The sequence below is a fragment of the Aplidium turbinatum genome, chromosome 2 (assembly GCF_918807975.1).
Source record: "Aplidium turbinatum chromosome 2, kaAplTurb1.1, whole genome shotgun sequence".
Taxonomy (NCBI): domain Eukaryota; kingdom Metazoa; phylum Chordata; class Ascidiacea; order Aplousobranchia; family Polyclinidae; genus Aplidium; species Aplidium turbinatum.
The window spans coordinates 32,718,338-32,742,283 of record NC_137473.1 but is presented as its reverse complement, the minus strand read 5'-3'; the positions used below and the strand labels follow the sequence as shown (position 1 = coordinate 32,742,283).

The 23,946-nt window shown below is 36.3% G+C and overlaps 1 protein-coding gene across 1 annotated transcript; it reads left to right on the top strand.

Moving 5' to 3' along the window:
• Positions 1-1,620: 1,620 nt before the first annotated feature.
• Positions 1,621-23,770, top strand: LOC145788513 (uncharacterized). The gene is made up of 11 exons (XM_082600276.1): positions 1,621-1,916; positions 3,055-3,152; positions 7,832-7,974; positions 16,699-16,824; positions 17,250-17,386; positions 17,754-17,944; positions 18,202-18,348; positions 19,717-19,775; positions 20,238-20,340; positions 22,292-22,573; positions 23,003-23,770. Exons 1-11 carry the CDS (start codon positions 1,621-1,623, stop codon positions 23,200-23,202), a joined length of 1,782 nt encoding a protein of 593 aa, XP_082456402.1. The 3' UTR covers positions 23,203-23,770.
• The last annotated feature ends 176 nt before the right edge of the window (positions 23,771-23,946 follow it).

The following is a 23,946-nucleotide window of genomic DNA, read 5'->3' as shown; positions in this document are numbered from 1 at the left end:
AGTGCACAATTTCATAAATGGGTGATTCTAGCAAAACAGCATGGTCAAGTGTTGTGTTCCAACTTCTATCTGGTTCTCAGCCGTTTGATGGCATTTCAGCTCAGTTTTTTAACTAGATGTTAGAAATATCATCAAGATCTTAGATCTAAAAGGATTTTTTTGTATTATTCTCAGTTATTCCGAAAATCAGGGTTTTCTGGCTAGCTAAGCTTTTATTTTACTGATGGGGTTACTTTGAAAGGTATTTTTGAACAAGAAAAATGGCTGTGCTGTGGAACCGGGTAAAAGCATTCGCAATGAAGACGTACGTGATCAAGAAGTAAGTGTTCCAAGCAGTAAGAAAAAATGTGTGCCAAGAGATGAGGCTTCTATCGCAAGTGAGGAAAGAAACGAAGATGATGAAGAGTGATGCAAGTCTATCCAACTGCGATGAAAATGATCTGGAAGTTGGAGCAAGTTTCTGATGAACAAAATGACAAATAATTCCCTGGCAACAAGACTTCAACAATCGGAAAACTTCACTCTGCCAATCTTGGTAACCGGCCCTGCGTCTAGAGCCTCCACAAGTATGCAAAACTACCAGGAATAACCTTCAAAGCTTTGTCATTCCGAGGATAAAGATTCAAAAACCAACCATTCATACTAAGGAATTGCAAAAACTTAGGATGGAATTGGCCTACGTTCAAAGATGAAATCGATTATGAATGGAATGACGTTTTGAAACGTAACTTTGAGGCTATTCCTGTTAACAATCGTGGCCTGTTCCGATACCCTGACCTTGAAAAAGAAGGGAGACAATAAACCTTGAACACTATTTGGAGGAATCCTTCCACTTGTCTCAAATACCCCCCACATAAGATTATATGTCATAAACTGACTGTTGTGTGTACATACTCGTTGACTTGTGTGTTTAAAATATAATTTTCTGTTCAAAGCAGTGTGATACACAAAACAATATTGAACACAGAAAAGAATTTAGAGCCCGTTCAAAGTAACCCCAAAATCTCGTGAAACTTTGAACACCACATAATTTCAAAAAAAGGTAACTTGTGCAAAATTTTTTTAACATTCCTTGCACATGTCAATAGGGGTATATGTAGCCCCTAATATATTGCAATATCAGGACGGTTGGTTCAGAGTTTAAAATTTTACGATATAAAAAAATAAAAATTGTTCAAAGTATCCCCAGTTTACGGGGTAGGCTACATCTTTTTATTCACTTTTTCAATTTAAAAGTCACAGATGAGATAGATAAGAGCACTGAGTACACCACTCCTCAAGGTAGAAATTTTCTGGATGACTCATAAGTGCTATGTACAATGCAACCTTGTTCATAGGTCAATCAACAATAGTTGGATTGTTTTATAAAACCTGTGAACATCACGTATCAATCGCAAGAAGATTACGCAATCTAGTTGAAGAACTAATTTGATCAAATAAACTACAAATCGGCCTACCGTACACTGAAATAATAAACCATCGACGAGAAGGCAAACTCCAGCAAAAACAGAGATAAGCATGATTAAAATGTAAGAACAATGGAATTGCGTGCGGTCTGCAACATTATACGGTAGCGAGACATGGATACTAAGAGACAGTAAACTGGCAATTCTGAGAAAAATGGAAAAAGCATTGGTGAGAGTAATGTGTGGGGTAAAAACAAAGAAGGAGAAAAAACCTGATGAATTGATGGATATGCTAGAAATGAAGGAGGCCATAGACCAACTTGCAAGAGCAAATGAAGTAAGTTGGTATTGGTATGACGTAAGGAGGAACGAAGAAAGTTTTCTTCGAAAGGCATTGACTTTGAAGAAAAATGGAAAGAAAACGGGGCAACCAAAACGAATATGGAAAGGACAGGTCAAAAATAAAGTAGACAAAGTCCGACTAAAGGAAGAAGATGCGATAGACCAGCGGTTCTCAACCGGTGGGCCATGGCTCACTAGTGGGCCATGGAAAGATTTTGAGGTGGGCCACAGACCTATTTAAAAATTTGCCAGAGTTAGTGAAAAATTTAGTTTCATTTGTGTTACGATAGTTAATTTTACACTTGTGTGTTTTGTTTAGTTGTTCTGATTGTACCAACAATGAATGGTGCTGCTGTAATTTGCTGCAGAATGGTAATTTCAATTCTAATCATTAAAATAATAATTTTGGTGGCGTGATGTAATCAATGCCGTCTGTTTCAAAATACACGAACGTTGATTTTAAGCAACTACAACAGTGTGCTTCTTATAGGGATTAGGGAGCCACTTGGCTTGGTAAAGAGAAAATTTTAACTTAAAGGGAGGAATAATCGTGTTGAAAGGAATTGGGAGGAAGTGTAAATCAAATGTAAATTTATCTAAATAATCTATTGAAATGGTTAATTTATGACTGAGCACATACTGTAGTTTTAGAGAATTAGATCAACGTCGAGTTTTCACAACACTTTATGATGTACAGACCACTTTGTGATTACCATCAAGTCATAGCCTAACTGATAGCGGTAGCCTACTGAAATTTGTGCAGATCTGTCTTTAGTTTTTTTGTGAATTATTGTGGGGAGAAATTGACAATATTTGTGTCTTTCAAAGAAGGAATACGGCATTAATGTTGAGAACCACTGTAACTACAAGTAGGTCAATAACGTTCAGGAGCACGCATCTCATTGATGCACGGTATAATCTGTTTTGGAACATTTTCTGCTGTTTTTGGTTTTAAACTTTATTTTAAAGTTTTTTTTTCTCGCATAAACAATTAATGGGCCATAAGAATTTTTGATCAACGAAAATGGGCCACGAAAGAAAAAAGGTTGAGAAACACTGCGATAGACAGAACGAAATGGAGATAGAAGTAAAGACAGTGGCTACAAGGAAAGAATCGGCAACTTTCACTAGTAGGAATAAAACGGTGTAATTTATTTCAACAAAATTGGCTACCAGGTGTTTGTTTTATCGAAAAGAACGATTTAGCAGAATCAACACGATTCAGACGAATAAAAAGGGCTATTTTAATAAATATTATACTATTTAACGTAATAACTCCGAGTTTTATCATTGGCATTATTTACAGAGACATGTATGATTATCTACGATTAACTTTTTATGTGTGTTTGTTGCATTTTGGAACAGCTCAAAATGATGTTATTGTAATTGAAAATGACGATGCAGGTGAGGGTCTTATTTTGAACTAACTTGCATTAATGCAGTTCACTTAATCGACTTATATTTTTGCAAACAAAATAAAACAGAGGTAAGCAGTCTATGATGCGTCCTAGGACCCTTGAAAGCTAACCCAGAAGTTAACCACCAAAAGCTAACCCAGAAGCTAACTGGCCAAAGCTAACCCACAGTTGCACAAAGTGTGTGACGTCACGACAGCGTAGCTGTCGAAGGAAGTCATTTATTTCAGGTTTACCAATTCAATTCTGTGTAGGTTATTTAAACGTAATATGATGAATATTTCGTTAACACTGTGTAACTCGAGACCTCGTGGTGTAAGCTCTTAGACTACGAATAATTATTGACGTCACATGTGTTTCTTGATCAAGGCTTACAATTTTATTAACTATCTAAAATGAAATTTTATTAACTTCGATAAACAATAATACTTTTCGAAATACGTTTTCTGCAGCAAGGACATGTAGCTATTTTTTGTTCACAACTTCGGCCGCAACATGAATGTCCGCATGGTAGAAGTAGGCCTACAATATTGGTTCGTTTTAAAAAAATCTCGTGCAGTGGTTCTGGAGTTTACAAAATGCAACGCATATCTAGCCTACCAAAGACGTTTTTAATAAAACAGCTTTAAAACTGATTTATGCAATACAACTTACCACGATTCAAAAATATTGTGTTTTTATTTCAAAACAGCAAGTTTTAGGTAATCATTATCTTTACAGATCAATTGTAATATATTCTAATATGCTTGATAAAACTACCAGTATAAAAATGTTAGCATTTACAAAGTAAACCATGTGTGTGTTTAACAAACACAACAGGGGTAGAAAATGTGAAAAAAAACTTGTGACCCCAGTATTAACAAGACAAATAATACTTCTGGAAGCATGGGATCGATCATGGATCCAACAGCTCAACAATAAAGCCTTCAGAACAGAATGGAGGTGAAACCTTAAGTAAACGGTGTTGTCATTTAAAAGTCTCATGTGACACATCCAAAGTGTTTTATGATTTTTAAATTAAGATTACAAAACAATTTAAGAGTTTGCAAATCATAAGTGGTTGCAAATCACTAGTTGTTGGAAATACACTTAAGGTTGCTGGAAATACCTCATCTTGATTTTCTGTGCTAAAACTTTACAAACTGAATTGTGCAACATATAAAAAATAGATAAGCAGATGCATTGTCTGTTGGAAATAAGAAAACAAAATATTAATCCGTTTACAAACTGAACAATAATTTTAACAAAATCACAAAGTTTTTATTGCGCAAACCAACAATCAAAACATATTATTAACTAACTACAAACTTTATGTTCCATAATTCACAAACTGAAAAATGGTTTAGCAAATGTTATGTCTTTCTTTTACAAGTTTAAAGAAACTACAACAAAGCATTACAACCTTCAAATTTCTGTTTCATAATTATAAAGTTTAAACCAGTGTTCAGAATCTTGTTTGTGTGTTCTTATCATTAAGTGTGATTATGTGTTGCAACAATTGGTTTCATAGCTGTTCATTTGGGTGTTCTCATTCCATAAAAGACAATGTTAAATGTTTAGCTGTTATTAGCATCATACAAAAAACGTAAAAGTTATTTATGCAAACACAAATGACAAAAGTTACATTGTTTTGACCAAGCCGTTATTCTTACAATCTTTAAGTGATACTACATCAACAAATTTAATTTCCAGGTTAGTTATATTTATCAAAATTGATATCAATGATTACCCAAAACCACTGTTTCAATGATCTTTATCAAACAAAATGCTTAGCGAAATGATGAACCTGATAAGCTACACAGATCTAAACTGAACAATATCAAAGCTGGAGGTTCTTTGTCTTAATGTAGTGGTTGCGTATTGACTTGTATCGTCATATTATTATCATAGAGTGGTTTAGTTGTAATAAGCATCATAAAACAAAATCGTAAATGCTATTCCTGCATGATAAGCCTAAAGTTACGTTGTTTTGACCAAGCTATTTTCAAACGTTACTATAAAGGTTTAGCTGAAACCACTGTTTTAGCGAAACGTAGACCTAAAGAAATAAAGGTTTACCGAAACCAACATAAACCGAAACGAAGATTAACTGAAATGGAGATGCCAAAATGCATTATTTATGAGCTTTTGGACCAGTCATAGATTATAATATATATAACTAACTAATAAGCGACTAAGCATCCCTTTGACTATTTACTTTACAATAAACTAAAAGCAAGCTACTGATTAAAAGAATCAAAGCATAACGAAATTATTTAACCCATACAAGCCAAAAAAATAGTGAAACCTCATTGATTTACCGAAGTAACACATTCAGCATGAACAAAACCCAGCATTTGGAAAGCTCTGGAATCGAGAAAATAGACCTACCTACTAGAATCAATAGTCAAAACCCTTTTCTTAGAAGCAAACACTTTTTGCGAAAAACATGGCTACACCCAAACCGACAAAAATTTAACAAAACCTTTATAAAATTAACTTAAATAAACCCCGCATATTATCCAATCTATAATTTTTTGGTCCATATGCATACAGACAGTTTGCTAACTTAAACGTGATCAGCCGCACTACGTATTGTACGAGAAGAAGAACAAACATGCGTTGATATATATGGTATTTCAAATCGTGATGTTCTATATACCTACAACCAAAAGATCTGCAGTTTATCAACAACACTATACATAAGCGATTTTGTGAGATTGATATTTTTATGTCGGTTGAGCAAGAACAATTATGCAAATAACGTTAATAAACCTTTATGATCTTCCAGTGCATGCTTTAGGTGTGTTTATGAGTTGTATTGTAATTTGTAATAATAATTGTGGCAGTACTTTGAAGCGAAGATGAAAAATAGTTAAAATTACGTCATTTACAAGCTCTTATATGTAATGTATCATATGTAATGTAATTGTAATGAAAGAGATTAAGGTAAGGTAATTATGAAAGCCTACGAGATTAAAACGATTACGCGATTAAAACAGTCAATGCGCAGCATCATGAAACAAAAGCGATGACACAAAGGTAAATAAAATAACATCATAGTTGTGATTAAAACATTCAGGACATCGCCAGAACGACTTCGCTCTGCGCAGTCGTGACGTCACATCGTTGACACTATTTGCCTTGACTAATGTTACCTGAAGTGCAACTTCCGGGCTAGCTTTTGGGTTAGCTCCTCTTTGTGTTGTCTGCGCTTAGATACCCGAATCAATATAGTACTTCTACTATGCGGACATTCATGTTGCTGCCGAAGTTGTGAACAAAAAATAGCTACATGTCCTTGCTGCAGAAAACGTATTTCGAAAAGTATTAATGTTTATCGAAGTCAATAAAATTTCATTTTAGATAGTTAATAAAATTGTAAGCCTTGATCAAGAAACACCTGTAACGTCAAATAATTATTCGTAGTCTAAGAGCTTACACCACGAGAAGTCTCGAGTTACACAGTGTTAACGAAATATTCATCATATTACGTTTAAGTAACCTACACAGAATTGAATTGGTAAACCTAAAATAAATGACTTCCTTCGACAGCTACGCTGTCGTAACGTCACACACTTTGTGCAACTGTGGGTTAGCTTTGGCCTGTTAGCTTCTGGGTTAGCTTTTGGTGGTTAACTTCTGGGTTAGATTTTTGGGTTAGCTTTCAAGGGTCCTAGGACGCATCATAGACTGCTGAGGTATTGAAAACTATTGAGTGTTTTTTCGATTAGAGTTTATGTCTTTTTTTCATACAAAGGTTAAGGATATGTGGAGGAAGGACAAATGAGAGCAACGTTTGTTCAGTTGCCTTCCGCAAAATATAACACAACGAGCGTATGCGTTTCGCTCACCATATTGGTGTAACTTCCATTATAACCGTGAGCACTTCTAATTAATAGTTTGCTTCGGCCATTGATTACGCAAGTCAAGTGTAGCAATACGCACTGCATTCCAGCCATGAGGCTTGTCTTGTCAGTATCGCACCGATTCCACTGCTAGCCTACACCAAGTTATGTAAGTTTTGTGTAAAACAACAAAACCGTGTCGTCGGTGTTCGTTTCCAAGTCAGATTTTGTCTCCTGGCGGCTATTGCGATAAAACGCAATCGCAACAGCAGATTGCTTCTTCTGTACTTCAGTTTCGATTGATGGATGTAACCAGTAGCCTCTCCTGGCAAGTTCGTAATTTTGACTCAACGTCCTCATCAAGGCTTGTCTCTCTGCTGTAGAGTGCAGAGGGCCAAGATCATCGATCATCAACCTTCAGTCATCTTCAACTATGATCTTTAACTTACAACATTTTTATTCCTGATACTTAATTATTTCAATTAAGATAAAATTTTGTTAATTTTACTTGGTGAAAGCTCGGTGAATAAGCTGAACTACATTGGCATTACAAAACTCTATTTATTCTCGGCTGTATCAAAACTTGAAGTTAAAAGTTATGAAGCCTGAAATAACCCTAGACAACCACTTTATCAGTACTATATCTTTACCAGATCGGGTACGGATCTGACCAGGTCTTTACTAGATCTGGACCAAATAAAGTGATTGCCTGGAAACGTTCTGCAGCTTACGTTAGCATGGTAAAGCATCTTTGAAGTAGACTAACAAGGTTTGAATTTACGCGAAATTAAGTTTGAACATGAGTTCTGTTGATTTGCCTAAACTATTATTATTAATTCAGGATGTTCAAGCAAATTGGATTTGATTTTTGTCCTGGATAGTTCTCATTCTATCAAACAACACAACTTTGATATAGTAAAGAAATGGGTGAAAATGTTTACAAAAAGTCTGTATATTGAACAAGGCGACATACAAGTCGGAGTGGTAAGTGACTCATTTGTACAGTTTAGGTTTGTGGTTTCAAGCTTAGCATTAACTTGAAAATATACTTTAAGTTTACTAATTCCATAACTTGAGATGAAAATAGAAGATGTGAGAAGTGGCTTACTGCCAAAGGCGTGCGTAAGAACGTAAAATCTACGTCATGGATGGAAAGTTTGTTAAAAAATCTTTGCTGTTTTCACATTGCATTGCATTCATGCTTCGTAACATTTTGAACACCAAAACCTGTTTTTGTTTTCACTGGAACCATTTTTATGATATTAAACTGTAAACGAGATTTTTATATTTACAATGACAAAATTTCTTCCATTGTAAATCTTACTTGGTAATGCTTTTATTTGTGTATAATTGCTATAAAAGAGAAACAACTTGAAAGTTATGTCAACATCTACAGCGTTTATCTTTGCAAATACGGATTTGAACACGAACAAACGAATTTATCCAAGTAGCCTAGAGCTTTTATTTACATGAAAGTTGATAAAGCAATCTGAAGAACCTCTGACGCACAGACACAACTGACACTTGAAGCACATAAACCGGGACTTTCTTTTGCATCCAGTCACTTTGCAACTTATTGTATTCACTTCCATCTGCATAGACTAGTGGTAAAATTGGATTTCTAAAGGAACATTTAGTATTAGTAGTAGTCCAGTTATTAATCCGGTGGCGTTCCCGTTACCATGGGTGGCGGATCCACCTCCATGTGCCGCAATCAATTTTACACCCCACCTCAATCTCGACCTGTCTAAAGCGTCCTCTTGTCAAGCCCACCTTGCTGCTTTCCTCCTTAACTCTCCTTTTCCACGTTTTTTTGGGTCTTCTTTGTTTCTTACAGCCATCCACTCGCAACTCCAGCGCTCTTCTCAAAAACGCCATCTTCATCCATCCTCAAAACATGTCCATACTACTTCACTTCATTTACCTTTGCCAACTTATCAATATTCTCATTCAAACCAAGTCAGTTCCTTGGCATTCTTTTGATCCATCAACATGTTGTGCAGAAAGTGATCTTTGGGGAGGATGCGGTATTGTTAACACATCAACAAATTTTATGTCAGCTTGGAGAGGAGAGTATACAATACATTTATCAAGCGTATCACGATGTCCACAATGACATCTTTCAATGATGATGTGCTTCCGATTAGCTTGCATTCACATCACGAGTTTAAAATGGAAATACTTCGCAAGTATAAAAAGATTCTCATGTACTGCTTTCTTGTGCAATCTTTGTTTCAAAGAGAGCAAGCATAATCATTCTCCCTGCAAGTCATCAAATAACCGAAGCACTACAGATTCACTTTCTCCAAAGTATGCTTCATGCACATCTTCTTGAGGAAAAGGAAGGGGAGCTACACCTCTTTTTGACATGACATTTTGTACAAATTAATCAAATATTGCACAAAACCCTAATAAAAATAAGGATTCCAAATAATACTTTTCTTATGGTATTCAAATGCATGCATTTTGAGATATCTCAAGCGCCCAGAGTCTACTTTTGAGGACATCACAAATAGGAAATTTTATCAAGAATGAAAGCAACTGTGCCAAAGATTAGCATTTAAGTCTATAAACTAGTGATTCTAGTACGTTTTTGATGCAAAATTTACAGAAGCAAAATAATAAATTACATTTTAAAGTATGCCGAGTTTACTTTTTCGAAACGGGTGAATTCAATGCCGTGTTGATCCAAAAACCAAACAAAGCAACTTCATGTGATTGCTCCGACGAAACGCAACTTTTATGGTATCCACAAGTAAATTTTTTTTATTCTAAAACGAGTAAGGGAATGATTATATTTTGATTAAAGGGGCACACTTCCTTAAAATACAATTTTTTATGAATTGTTTTATTTTAGTTAATTTAAATAGTAAATTTAATGAGGATTCAGAATATGTAATTATTTTTGCCATATTTGAACTCTTTAAGCCTTAAAATTGCAATTTTTGAAATGTACTTAGCAATTCGGAACCTGATTTTTGTGAAAAAAAGATTTAATCTTATTACATTTTTGTTCCTTTTGATTGTTTGATAGGTGTAGAAATAGTCAAGTGCAGCATAAAAAGTGATTTGTTGCATGCATGATGTTTGATGGGATGGACAACAGGTGACTCCTCGTGCCCCATCCTGTGAGTGTCATCTGCCCATAAGCAGATGAGTAACGAAACTTGCCGACAAAGAGTCTCCATTCGGACGGCATAGCTGCAAGGAGCAATTGATAATTTCAGACTCCTCACCATTCTGAAGCTCAGCATAGAAGGTTACACAGCAAGCAACATCAAAGTTGTGGAGCAATTTGTCGATAAAAACCGGGCACTCGTCATCCTCTTCCAAAAAACGACTGCACCTCTGCAGATAAACTAGCTATTCCCAACTACACGCCAGCATGGTCTACCTTTATGAAGAAGCACGGCATTGCCACGTCTGTGCATGAGCGCCTAAAGTGGACCTTTGTCGACCAATCTCTAACTGATGTCGAGATTGAGCAGGTGTGCATTTGTATCTCAGTCTACAACATCGTCAACATCTACAAGCCCCCACCTTCACGAATACTGCCATCACCTCTTTCAATGTTCCCTCCCTTCAGTTTTTAAGCTGGCTATTTCAACTCCCAGTACCTAGTGGGGCTACAAAAACACAAGCAGCGACCTAGAATTGCTGGCTGACTGGGCTTCTACAAACCGTCTTGCTCTGCTATCCCACCCAAAGTAACCAGTCAGTTTCCACTCCGTTCGCTGAGAAACAAGGACAAGCCTTGGCTTGAACTTCGCAAGTGTCGACAGCTCTCTTCCAGACAGAGGTGCGCTTGATAAGTTCCCGCGGTCCTAACACTGGCCGTCCCTCATCATTGCCTCAAAATTTGTGGTTCCTGTTCCGAGTTTATCGGTGAAGCAATGGATCTTGAAAAAAGTCGATTGGCCAATAAGTCTACTGCAAAGTTACCATCACCTAAAACATGCAACGTAGACGAGGCATACCAGGACTTTTGCAATGCCATAATAACTGCGGCAAAGGCCATAATACCACGTGGCCGTCGAACCAGCTATAGCCTACAGTATACACCATGCTAGAAATCTGAGTGTGAGGCTCTCTATCTCTCTTACCTGAACTCCACACCTGGTAGCCTACTGCTTCTAACACCGCTGCCACCACTTACTTGAGCAGCTGGATGCAAAGAAGCTTGAGCGATGGAACGAAGCCGTCCAAGCCATCAACTTCTGACACTCAAGCCGTAAAACATCTACATTGTCTACTTTTCAGCAGAGTACTGTGCACCTGTTTGGTGTCGCAGTGCTCACTGCCACAACATTGACACTGCCATCAACAGCGCCCTGTACACAGTGACAGATCTCTGCTCCTCCCAACGAGCACCCCTGTCTACTGGAATCAAGACACCCATTCGTGCCAGACGCTTAACTTCTGATCAACGAAGCTGATGAACAAGACATCTCTGCTGCTACTTGGACGGACCATAAATGAAATTCTCAATGGAGGTTAAGTACCACCAGGTTCTTTTCGTTCATCTCCGACACCGACACACGCTCCATCGGCCTGACACTGCAAATACAGGCATGGGTGCACCACAACCGTCTTCGTACGGACGTCGGGCTTTTCCGCTTAACCACGCACCAATGGAAATGACTCCTTTCTCCTTCTGTGAATGTGGTGTCGAGGAACAGACCGCAGACCACATCATCAATGTCTGTTCCACCTTCAAGCCACCTAACAGAATGGAAGGTCTGCGTGTCATGGATGATTAAACCAAAAACTGGCTGCTCTCTAGTAGCCTTCCGATGTAGTCCGGAAACATCGTGAATCTAGAATGGTAAAAGGATAGACCTTTGGCCTCAGAGGCTCACCCGACGACGACCAATATAGAGGCTCAATAGGTGATTATGTACCAGGAGGCCAGTAAATCACCACTTTTAACTTCAATTTGAAAAGTGTGGGTTAATGTGCAGCTGTTAATACTTTCACCACTCTTTTATGATGTAAGATTCCACATCTTCACAACATTTTTTGCTGTTTTCGCATACTTAATGTTTGATGTTGATTTTCTCGAATTCATGTTTTTCCATACTAAAAGTGCAACTCTGCCTAAACCACTTATTCAATTTTTCTGAAAGTTTACAGCAATAGTTCTTGGAGTATGAGCCATCAATTAATGACAGAAACATTATTTTTCAAAAAGCTTCCGTTAACTTTTTTATATAAGATCATACCATATCTATAGAAATTTACCTAAAAAATATTTTGAAAGAAATTTGAGCTTTTAGATTATTTTTTCAGTCTGCAAAAATCATGTGCACATTTTTAAATCAGCTTCTTTGAATAAATGTTTTAGTGCAAATTAAAAACTGTAGAGTGTAGATAGTTTGCAAATTTCATAAGCTTTCCAAAATCATAGCCTATACTTTGTGTGGGTTTAAATGTAGGCTATGATGCACGAGCAAGAATGTAAAATGCGAGCCCTGCGAGAAACTTTTTCTAAAAAGGTGTGCTCTTTTAAAAAGTGTTCACTTTTGGAGGCACTGAAGGGTTAAATCAAGAGTTCAGTTTGTGGGCATTTTCAATGTTTTTGATTGATTGTGGTGTACCCACTCTCCGTCTGAGAGGATCTTTATCCTCGGACTAAGAAAATTTCTTAGCGAGCTTTATCCTGGGAGTTTTGAATAGCCTATATACTTGCAGAGGCTTTGATCCATTGATTCAGGCACTATTACTGAGACTGACAGAGTGAATTTATTCAAGTGTGGTTTCGTCTGTGAATCATTCCCGATCTACCAGGTACCGCTGAATCTAGCCATTCTCAAAATGCGTTACTCAAGTGCACACCCCAAGAGTTGAACTAGCGATTCTTGATATTACCGTTTCATGATCATAAAGTCGGGCGCCTAACCAACTGAGATATCGAGGCTGGCTATTTTGTTCATTTAAAATTGAAAAAGATTCTTAAACATTTGCTTCAAATGCGCTACCGCCATTGTTCGCTTTTTACAAAATTCTCACAGTGGTTTCGGTAATCAACCAAATGACTTACTCCCTTCTACGTATCACTTTGATAAGATTAAAAAGAACTGAAAATAGATAAGTTTATTGCGTGAATAATAATAAAGACAAAATCATGCATTTAGCAAAAACAAAAAATAAGGTTATTTTCAATAAATCATCATATCGGCTCACTTATGTAAAATAAAATTGTTTTAAATTTGTCATCAGGACCTAGACTTGAGATGGCAGACCTACAAATGGAAGCATTGGTTACGAACATCACCGCAGCTATATTTTGATTTTTTTTTTCTATTTCTTTGCCATGAAGGGTTGTAAATTTATGGTGCCAGTATTGGCTGTAGTCCTACCAGCTTGTTAGACTTTGATATGTGTCACCGACAATAACACACCCAGCTTTCAATTTTATAAGGTTTTTGCTTGCGATGAATGTCAAAACAGCTTTGGCCTATATTGTAGTGACAGCTGTTATAATTTTTGATATTGTTTTACGTACCCAATGTGGTATTCATAAAATTTCATGCAGCCTACTAAACAGTCAAATAATATTTATAAATTGTCATACAGATTCTTTTGCCACTTTTATAGTTAGGCTAATTCAATAGCCTACTATGTTTTGATGCAAATGTCAGCCACAGAAATCCGTCCACTTACAAGCAGAACTGTCTAAGACATGATAAGATCATCACATACAGCAAAAAGAAAAGAAATTTTTTGTTAAAGAGTTTTTACTTTTATATTTTCAATGATTTGGAGATGGTTTGGGTGGCACATTTACACTTAAAAGAACAAAATGATAGGATCCTCTTTGAAAAATTACACCAGGATTAGAAAAAGATCATAGTGTGGATAGAAAAAGGACAATGCCTTTTTAGGCTATTTGTACATTTTCGCATTTGTTTTGATAAAGCTGTGTGTAGCCTACTGTAGGCCAATGTTTCCCAGACTTTTTCATCGGTGAACCACTGCAAGGCTATTTAAGTTTAAAAGGAACCATTAATATGAACGAACTGTTAAATAAATTACAAAAGTAATCAGGCACAATAACATGAACCAACAAACTTATTTTCACACGAGTCAGTTATTCATTATTCCGTCAGTGAGTGACTCAAAGGAAAATAGATTTCTTTGTTTTACAAGACATGTAACCGAGTTGTTCATATCAAGCATTGTTGCGAGTTTGACACCTGTCAAAACATATTATTTTTAAAACACAATATAACAAGCACATTGCATTATGAGGAATGCAAACTGTTTTCTCGACCGCAACAAGTCGCAAAAGTTTGGTTATTGGAGAGCTGAATGCTTATTTCGGATGTAGCGTCCAGTTTAGAGCAATAGTCTGTCGCATAGCTTACTTAGATATAATTAAATCGTATTGTTCAATTAAATTTCCTCACAAAACAGCTGTGGAAACTTCCTTAAATTTTGTCTTAAAGAGACTATCAGATGCAATTTATGTTAAAATTTCTAATTACGTTTAAGTTTATCAAGTTAGCCTATCGATAACGATAACACATAGCTTGCATTCCGCTACTTCGTTTGATCAAAGAATTGACGGTCATGTTCGACAATTTTTGCTTAAAACTACATAGTAGCTACAGTAATTATAATTTTAAAGTTGTTTGGAATCCTACGGTTCAGTGGAACTCAATTTAGAAGTCACTGCTGTAGACGATAACAAAAATAAGTTGGTGCTTTATCGATTTCCCCCTTTTAATCGTAGTCATACTGTACATTAAGAGATAACTATTTCTAAAATTTTACTTTGGTTATAATATAAAGTAAGCTTATCATTGCACCACAAGCAACATGCATTTACCGGTAAATTTATTGTAGGTCCCCTTCCCTAATAAGGCCGCCTTTTTGATTTTGTCGCAAATTGATCATGAAATGAAAAAAGCGGGTACCAATGTGTGTTTTATTGTGTTTTAGCATCTTTAAAGCACTTTTTTAGAATGATTTTAATAACATATTGACCAAAGTTTTAAAATTATAGTTGATTTGCAAATTACTTCTGAGTGGGCCTTAAAAAGGCACCATTGCCTTAATAAGGCCAGCCTTCTAAACTCAATTTTTTTAACCATAAATTGCGGGGAAAAAACAATACACAACGTCAAAACAGTAAAAAATCCCAAAAACAATTTAGTTACCATAGTTTTTTACAAAAAGAAATGTTAGACTTCACGTAGTTAGTTCATATAAGTTCTTTTCCAATCAATCGTAAGTTCGTGCAAACAAGGTTTTTTTCAATCACAAGTTCAAATAAATTTCTTCAAAGAAATTATTTTTCAGCAATGTGTGACCACCGCGCCAAATTTTACACTGATTATCTTGTTTTAGTCCTACATATCACAATCAGGGCATACAGATTCATCATCATCTTTTGTTAAACCAACACAGTCTTCATGGTTGCCTACCATATTTTGCAACTTTCACGTTGCCTCATGTCGGAGACTGTATTTTCTAAATAACTGGACAACACCAGTCTCCTACACTTGGACGTCTTTGCATATTTACTGCTTTCCCCTTTCGTTTTGCCTTTTCTCTCCCTTTTCCATACGTGTCAAACAGAGACTTCGATACAGTTGTTGCTCGATAATTAATGCTCCTTTTTTTTGCTCCCGCTTCTTGATTAGGGTATTTGCTGACGGTGTAGCCATAATGCTATGGCATGGTGTTGATAAGGGGGGGGGGGGGGGGGGGGGCTGTGTTGAGACCCCATGACTTGTTGATGGTTGAGGAAAGATCCCATAACTTGTTTATATTTGTGGAGACATCTCATGACTTGTTAACGGTTGTTGAGACATCTTATAACTTGTTGATATTTGTGGAGACAACTTATGACTTGTTGACGGATGTGGAGACATCCCACAACTTGTTGGTGGCTGTGAAAACATATCATGACTCGGTGATGGCAGCTGAGATTGGTCACCGACTGTATGGTCAATGTTGGGGACATCACTTGGAGCAAAGACATGGTCAGCAGCAGCCTTGTTATCAAATGGAAAAATTCCAAATCCTAATAAAAGCGAAACCCAATTTTCGCGAAACAGGTAAGTTATTTTGTGCCCTAACCACATGGTGGTGGTGTTTTGATCTGAGGTTGTGTTTGTTAGCTGCCAGTAAGGGAGTATCAACTACACTGTCTTTCTCCTAACAGCCCTTACAAGCCCACAATTGAATGCCAAGGGTAGGCTACCTGCCCTAATAAGGCCCATGGCTAATTTTGATGGGCCTTGTTAGGGCAACTCTTCACAATCAGTTTAACGTAAACTACCTATATACACTACCCAAGAAAGGTCAATATGTCAATACATGTTGAAACTTTAGACTCTTTAGCATATCATGAAACTCTAACAAAGGTAGAAAACAAACACCACTTACGAAAACACGCCGATAGATTAAGTACTGAACAAAATTTTACTCCTGCAAGATAGCTTTCAGAAATTTACAACTAACTCTGCTGGCATGTGGTTTCTTCTAGGAAACCAAATTACTTTTCTGTTCATTCACATGATTATCGCAGCCAATTAGATTACAGCAGATGTTCCGTGCTTGCTTTGGTTTTTCAAATATGAAAGGGTGGGCCTTATTTAGGCACGGGCCTTATTTGGGAAGAGTAGGCCTACTTTACAGCGCAACTGCTTAATTTATGAAGACTCCATTTTGCTTTGTTAACACGGCCTGCTCATGCAGGTAACATATTCAAGCTATAGTCCTACTTGGACCAAAGCAATGCAAGAAAAATACGTAAAAACGGAAGTGGAACTAGGAGAGCACAAAAATTTCAACGATTTTAAAGGTGCTGTGGACAGAATCGTGGTAAGGAAAAACATATTTCTGGCGCATAAACAATTTTTCCCCTACCTAGGACAAACAAGAAAATAGAGTAGCTACAATATGTAACATATCAACATTTTAACGAATGGAAAGATATAGCAAAACCCTGTGATGTGTAAAACGTGCATGTACATTGTACAGCTGTTTGAATGATGGTATAAGGTACATGTATTGTGTGTAGCTATGGCAGCCACAAGATTCAAAGTTCTAACGTTTTCTTCGAATGTGGTTTTCTTAAAAATGCGCTTTAAATGCTTGTCACTTTTACCTAATCATGCCGGCCTTTATAGTTCTAGCTTTTGACGATTGAAAAATGTGTTAACCATATGCACTAATGCTTCACCAAAATTAAAAAAAAAAATTATTTAAGAAAATAAAAAAATAATTACATTCTTTTTGCAACATAGTATGAAGGCTACAAAACATACACAGCTCAAGCTTTGAACAAGACTTTAAATGAAGACTTTGTCAGTGCAAACAGCAGATATCCTGATGCGCAAAGAATTCTAATTTTGGTGACTGATGGAAGAGCCACCGATCACAAGTAAATAATTGCATTTAGTCATTACACTAACTTATTGTTGTTTATATGATTTATATGTTTTATATGATTATTTGTATGTTTAATTTAAGCTGAAGTTATTTATGAAACTGAAAATTAATATTCCTCTGATTCCCTCAACATAACAATAATATAAAACTTAATATTTTTGTTAGATAAAAAAAATTCTACCACGAAATTGGCAGTATAATTAACAACAATAGGCTAATTTTTTGACGCTGGCAGTGGTAGCCGAGTTTGATAGTCTTTTTTAGTTAGGTATTTGATCAAAGAGCTGTCTCCACTGCAGAGTAAGTTAGAACAACGTGACGAAATGATGATCATGATTATGTCTGTATATCTTTTACAGCAATTTGCAATCCGTTGTGCAACGAGCAGTGAAGGAATTCGGCGTGCTCATGTATGCTGTGGGGGTCGGAAACTACTCTGAACCAGAATTACTCTTAATTTCGAACAACCACACAGATCGTGTGATTAAAGTAGAAACATTTGCAGAACTACAGAAAATTATTTCAAAAGTCCAAAAACGAATTGAATCCAGTAATAAGCTTTTGCATTGCATGTTATCTTCTCACTTTGCTGTGAAAGACGTAACTTATTTAGTCTTTTATATCACTTTAGATCAGTTTTGTTGCATTGAACTTCATTTTGGCATATCAACTTCATTATGAGAATTTTATCTTTAGTTACAAGCAGTTTAATGTAACAGTATAACATATAACCTGTTAAGACATGCTACCTAGCTACAGTATACTGATATCTACCTTTAAAGAAAATTTTACTGATACAATATTCAGCATGTGATTGTGAAGTTGGAGGGAGCGTTGATGAAGATTGCGATCCATGTTCTAAGGAATGTGTCTGTAAGCGCAATATTGTTGGACGAAGATGTAATTCTTGTAGGAAGGGTTACTACGGATATGGAAAAGAGGATGGTTGTTTGGGTAATTCTGAAAATACAATTTGTCCATACACGTTCAATTACAATACAAATGCTCCACTGGATAAACCGTTAATTAAAACAGCATGCAATAAAAACGATATTTGATACTTTACAATATTTGCACCAAATTTATTGCAGACTATAGATTTACTTCCAATAACCAGAAATTTATTTTGCAATAGAATTATTCAAACGTCTTGGTAGACTACTATTTAGTCCTTTTCAAGTACGCTTTCCGGACTTAACTAAACGAAACCCTGCAAATCATTCTTTCTGTAGGCATTGCTATCCAGCAATGACAGATGATTTCTAAATTGATATAACTTACACGAGCTATTATTTAGGCTTCAAATAAATTCGACCACAGGCGCAAGTTTCTACTTATGTGAACTTTACTGTGTGGTTTGCGTAGGAGTGACATCACCAGAGCAATAAGTCATAAAAACATTTTTTCCGTTAGAAGTAGAAATATTCTTATTTAAATACACATTCTTTAAAATAATCGGTACAATTTACTTTCCATTTAAAAGAGCAAAATTTTTTTTATTTAAATATGTTCTATAAATAAATCAGGAGTTTCATTTGTGTTACCCTTTACTCTAAGGCTCATCAAAACCAATTTGCTCACGTAAATTGTAATTAGGCCCCAGTTAAGTTTGCTAAGTGGTTGTGACTATTTAAGTTTTTCTGGGGTCAACCAACAGACCAACCCATTGAAATAAAGAACAAATACTTCAAGGAATTTCATGTTTCCGTGAGCATTCAAGTTTGATTCTTTTTCTTCGACGGTTGAACCTTTCTTCTTTTCCACACGAAGGGTTGAGAAGCTGCCTTTTACCGCCCTTTTTATAGTATGTTGGTTTTGAATCTTTATCCTCGGACTGACAAAGCCTTGATAGGTTATTCCTGGTAGTTTCACATACTTGTAGAGGCTCTTGACGTAGGGCCGGTTACCTACTACCTAGATTGGCAGAGTAAAGTTTTCCGATTGTTGAAGTATTGTTGCCAGAGAATTATTCTATTCACTCGGTGCCGCTGAATGGAGAGTAGTTCTAAAATGTGTTGCTCAAGCGCACACCCCGAGAGTCGAACCAGCGTCGCGTGATCTTGAGCCGGGCGCGTAACAACTGAGCTATCGGGGCGGGTTTAAATAAAAAGAGAAACATTTCAGTCGCCCAATAATCAATCAGCATCGAATCAGACCTATAGCTACTTATTGAACATCTGGACAGTATCACAGATCACGAATACTGTATAATCTTGTGTGTAGTGCCGTAGTGGTGCGTGGTAAGCAACATGTATATAGGCCAGGCACGGTCACAAAACCCGGAGATCTATACAATTAATCTTATTATTTTTCATTGTGCAGAGTGCAACTGTGACCTCATAGGAACAGACTTTTCAGTATTCAACAACACATGTGATCAGGTATTTTGGAAAAAAATCTTCTTCACCTTTCACCACTTGGTGAAGTCAAAAAATCGCTTCAAATCATTAATATAGCATATCTTCCATTTTGTAAATTTCTTTTTTGGGTTTGGGTTTAGAATAGTTCGAAGCCTACTGGAGCTTATAATCAAAAAACATCTAACTGAGTATTGTAATTCAGAATATGACAAAATAAGCAAGCCATGATTTGCAACAAGAAATACGTATTACGGACAGCTGCAAAAAATATAATTGTTTTTTCAAAAATAACATTTATTTTAAAGCAAACACCTTTGCACAGTGTTTGTGAAACCATTTGCAAAATCCATTAAATTGTTTATTACATATCATCGCTTACGGTGAAATTAACATTAGTTTTCTTCAGATTTTATTGCAACGGTTTGCTACATTTGGTTAATATACTGCTGAATGAACACTCAAAAGTGTGTTTATGTCTGACAGACAACAGGTCAATGTGAATGTAAATCCGAATATTTTGGACAAAAATGTGAAAAATGCAACGATGGATATGAACGTAGTAATACTGGAAGCAACGAATGTGTTTGTAAGTAAAGAATAATTATCATCTACAGTTGTGTATGCACATGCAGGTCTAAGTAGAACAGTATGTTGTAAAAATAGGTCCATATATTGTGCACCGAAAAAGCGGAATTTTCATTTTCAGATATTGAACCAACAAATAGTGTATTATTGCATTGGTCAACAACATATTTTAACCAGAAATGACTTTAAGTGTCCCTAAAAGTATTTGTAACACTTACTTCAAATTTGTATTTTATTCTAGCATATTAAGTCTTTAAGATATTACATAGGCTGCATAGATTTACATATAATGTATTGACGTTAACGTATTTCTGACACTTAGGGGAAGGTGGGGCAGGACGGGACACTTAACTTTAATCGATGTTTTGCAGAATTCCTTTTCATCAATATCGTTAACTTTGGTATCATGTTATTTCTATTGCACACCACTACCAACCAGCAAGATACAAAGACTCAGTTAGTATCGCATGACCTATAATTAACAAAAACAAAAAAAATTAATTTGTCCCATCTTGCCCCACACCTGGGGCAGGACGGGACGCGTATTGTTCATATGAGGAATCACCTGTAAAACCACAAATCTACTGATAATATCTTGTAATTTCAAAAATGACTTGCATTTACAGCACACGTAATTACATCAGGGCAAAATGGCAGACTACTTTTTCCATAAAAATCACATACAAAATTGCCACGCCCATTATAAGCAGAACAGATGTCCCATCCTGCCCCAAGCAGCTCTGTCCCGTTTTGCCCCAATGACTGACATTTTGAAATTTTCTGTTTGTTTGTTATATATGCAACTCACTTCTAAAAAGTCAGATGCCCCAAAAAGCACTTTTATTACTGTATCTCCAGACCACGTATCATCTTCCAAATTTTTCTGAAATCATGCTAAAATGTGAAAAGTTTTGATAAGATTTCTTATAGCAACTAGCCTCTAATCAGTTATCTTGTTGCCACGACCACGTTTTTTCTCTGAACATCTTTTTTTTTTACAATTCATCGAGAATCAGGGTGTCCTTTAACATCTAAATGGGTAGAGGACGCTAAAGCTAATACTTTTAAAAATATCCACGGTGTCCCGTCCTGCCCCACGTCCCATCTTGCCCCACCTTCCCCTAATTCAAATTCGTACTTTATTTCAGCATATCAGGTTTTTAAGATATTCTTTAGATTTGTCAGCAGCAATATTCCAAGTGGATGGATGGTCAGTGTTGTCGAATTGAGAGAGGAGGAAATAGCGAACAATGCTGATCTACTCAATGATTTTTTTATCTTTCTCTTCCCCTATTTTGCCTCAAAGATACTTTGTCTTGATCTCAAAACATCAGGGTGTACGATTTGTTTGCGATGGCACCAGTTTCCTCTCTAATGTTGGCCCACACTATCGACACCTGTGGCACATTATAAGCATTTCGAGGAATCTTACAAATGGAAAACTTTCTCAATGTGATTCAGTACAGTCATTACAAATGAACCACTTGTGGTAGCTTTAAAGAAGTTATTGGTGTTTTAATCAGAGGAGTATGCATGGAGGATTCTTCAAACGCTGCTGCATTCTTCGTCTGTGGAGTGTCATGCTACTGCAGAACACTTTGTTAGAAAAGATTGGCAATTAAACGACATATATATTTTAAGAAAACCAATTACCTGAAAGGTTTCTTTAGTTGAGCTTGGCATGGAGCTACCAAAGTTTTTGAAACGGAAAAATAATAAGCGAAATTGGTGTAGGTTTATATGATGTATTCATATTATTGTTGTGATGTTTTGAGCTGTCCTTTCAAAGAAAAAACTGTATTCAAAGTAATTTTGAGTATATGTAGTACTTTCTTTGGCAATAAAAAAAACAAAACACATGTATCTTACGGTATTTCATAAAGAAAGAGTTTTGTTATAGGTTACCTTTAAATCTTTTTATTTATTTACAAGTGGGTTATTTGTGCTTTCAGCTGAAAATCAACGATTACCTACACCTAAAACGGAAACTACAAGTAAACTTTCGACACTTTTAAAATCTACTACAATTGTTTCTAAAGTCACTACAACAAAAAGATTAAAGATTAGTGCACCAACAATTACTTCTTCCAAGATGGTTGAACCAGTAAGAACCACTACATCCACACCTCGGCGTTGTTGCTGGCAGCGCTGGCCTTCTTATTGTCATGGCTGGCTGTGTCGTAAAAGATGGCCCTACCACGCTCAAATACCCTCACCTAGGCGATGCTACGCAGGTAACCTGACAGCGTAATGGAAGTAGTTTAGAACAAAGTTTCACCAACATTGCCTAAACAAAGTATGTGGAATCGTGCTGAGAAGAAAAATTCTCCCACGAGTGGATTAGAAATAAGGTCTGATAAATCAAAAACAATAGTCAGTGCATTTATTTTACAACTTACAGCGTAGCCTACAGTACCAACGGCAAGGAGTGCCCTCGTATCGACAGTGACGGTAGCCTACTCGTACCTCGTAGATTGGGTAGCCCGCTGCTACATTGATAAATAGCCCAGGGAAAAAATAATTTGTTTCACAATGCTACATCGATCAACCTATTTAGGTCTACGTTAGTGCGGGCGGATTTATATTATCATTCTAAGATCTGTTCTAGTAATATAATTAATTTAAATTCATTTTTGCTACTTAAATTTACTTTATTGTGACAGGCAACTGGGCTTGTCGACAGATGGTGGAAAACAAGAACTACGGATATAACAACAACTACTATTCTGGGTCACAGTTAAGCTACCACAGAGGGTACTACCGCCACGCTCGAAATTATCGCTTCCGTTATAGAATGCCACAATATTATTATCACCAACAAGTTTATAGACCACCTGTTAGATATAATCTATACAAAAACTGAAGTTTATTTTTTGCTATCATGCTGGTTGTCTTGTCTGTTTTTGAAAACAATTGTAGATTCCTTGAAATGATTTTATTTAAAAGAGTTTGAATTGTATAACAGTATTCTACTGTATTCTACAGTATTCTACTGTTAGTCCATTGATTGGTATTTGAAATCAGCAACGCTTTCAACCACTTTACACTAGCTTGGCACACTGATAAAACCATGTATAAACCGCAATTCTAGTGCAAAGTTTGGCATGTTTTACACACTCTGTTTATTTTTCTTCTTGGTTTGGGGTTGCCACAACCTCCAAATTTAAATAAAATTACTGAAAAACACAATAAGTTTCATTTAATTTTTGAACACTCATTGATCATTTTGTTTTTTTTGCCTTTCCTGTGCATAGCCTAGCCTACCGTTTATGAAGAACTAGAAACGTAGGCTAACCAATGTCGCATGGCTAACGTAGTCTATGGCATACGTAGCTAACCAATAATTCTCGAGATTGATAACCTGCTTTGACGAAAACGCCCTTTTGTTTATATCTCAAATACAATTAGCGTGGTTGTGTTGGTAGAGCTGAAGCTAACAATTTCTGTCAGTATTTGGTGAAGTTTATAGACATCTAAAATATGTCTTGGCTCATGAGAGTGACCTGTTCCACAGTTGATCGGCCACGGCGAAAATCTGCTTGCTCATGTAGTAGGAGTGGGTCAGTTATTGAAACGACACGGGTATGGATGAGCTGTTAGAGGATTC

Coding starts and splice junctions, on each gene's coding strand:
- LOC145788513 (XM_082600276.1), top strand. CDS start 1,621: ATGGAAAAAGCATTGGTGAGAGTAATGTGTGGGGTAAAAACAAAGAAG. Junction 7,975..16,698: donor GCGACATACAAGTCGGAGTG/GTAAGTGACTCA, acceptor CTGCTCATGCAG/GTAACATATTCAAGCTATAG. Junction 19,776..20,237: donor TCAACAACACATGTGATCAG/GTATTTTGGAAA, acceptor TATGTCTGACAG/ACAACAGGTCAATGTGAATG.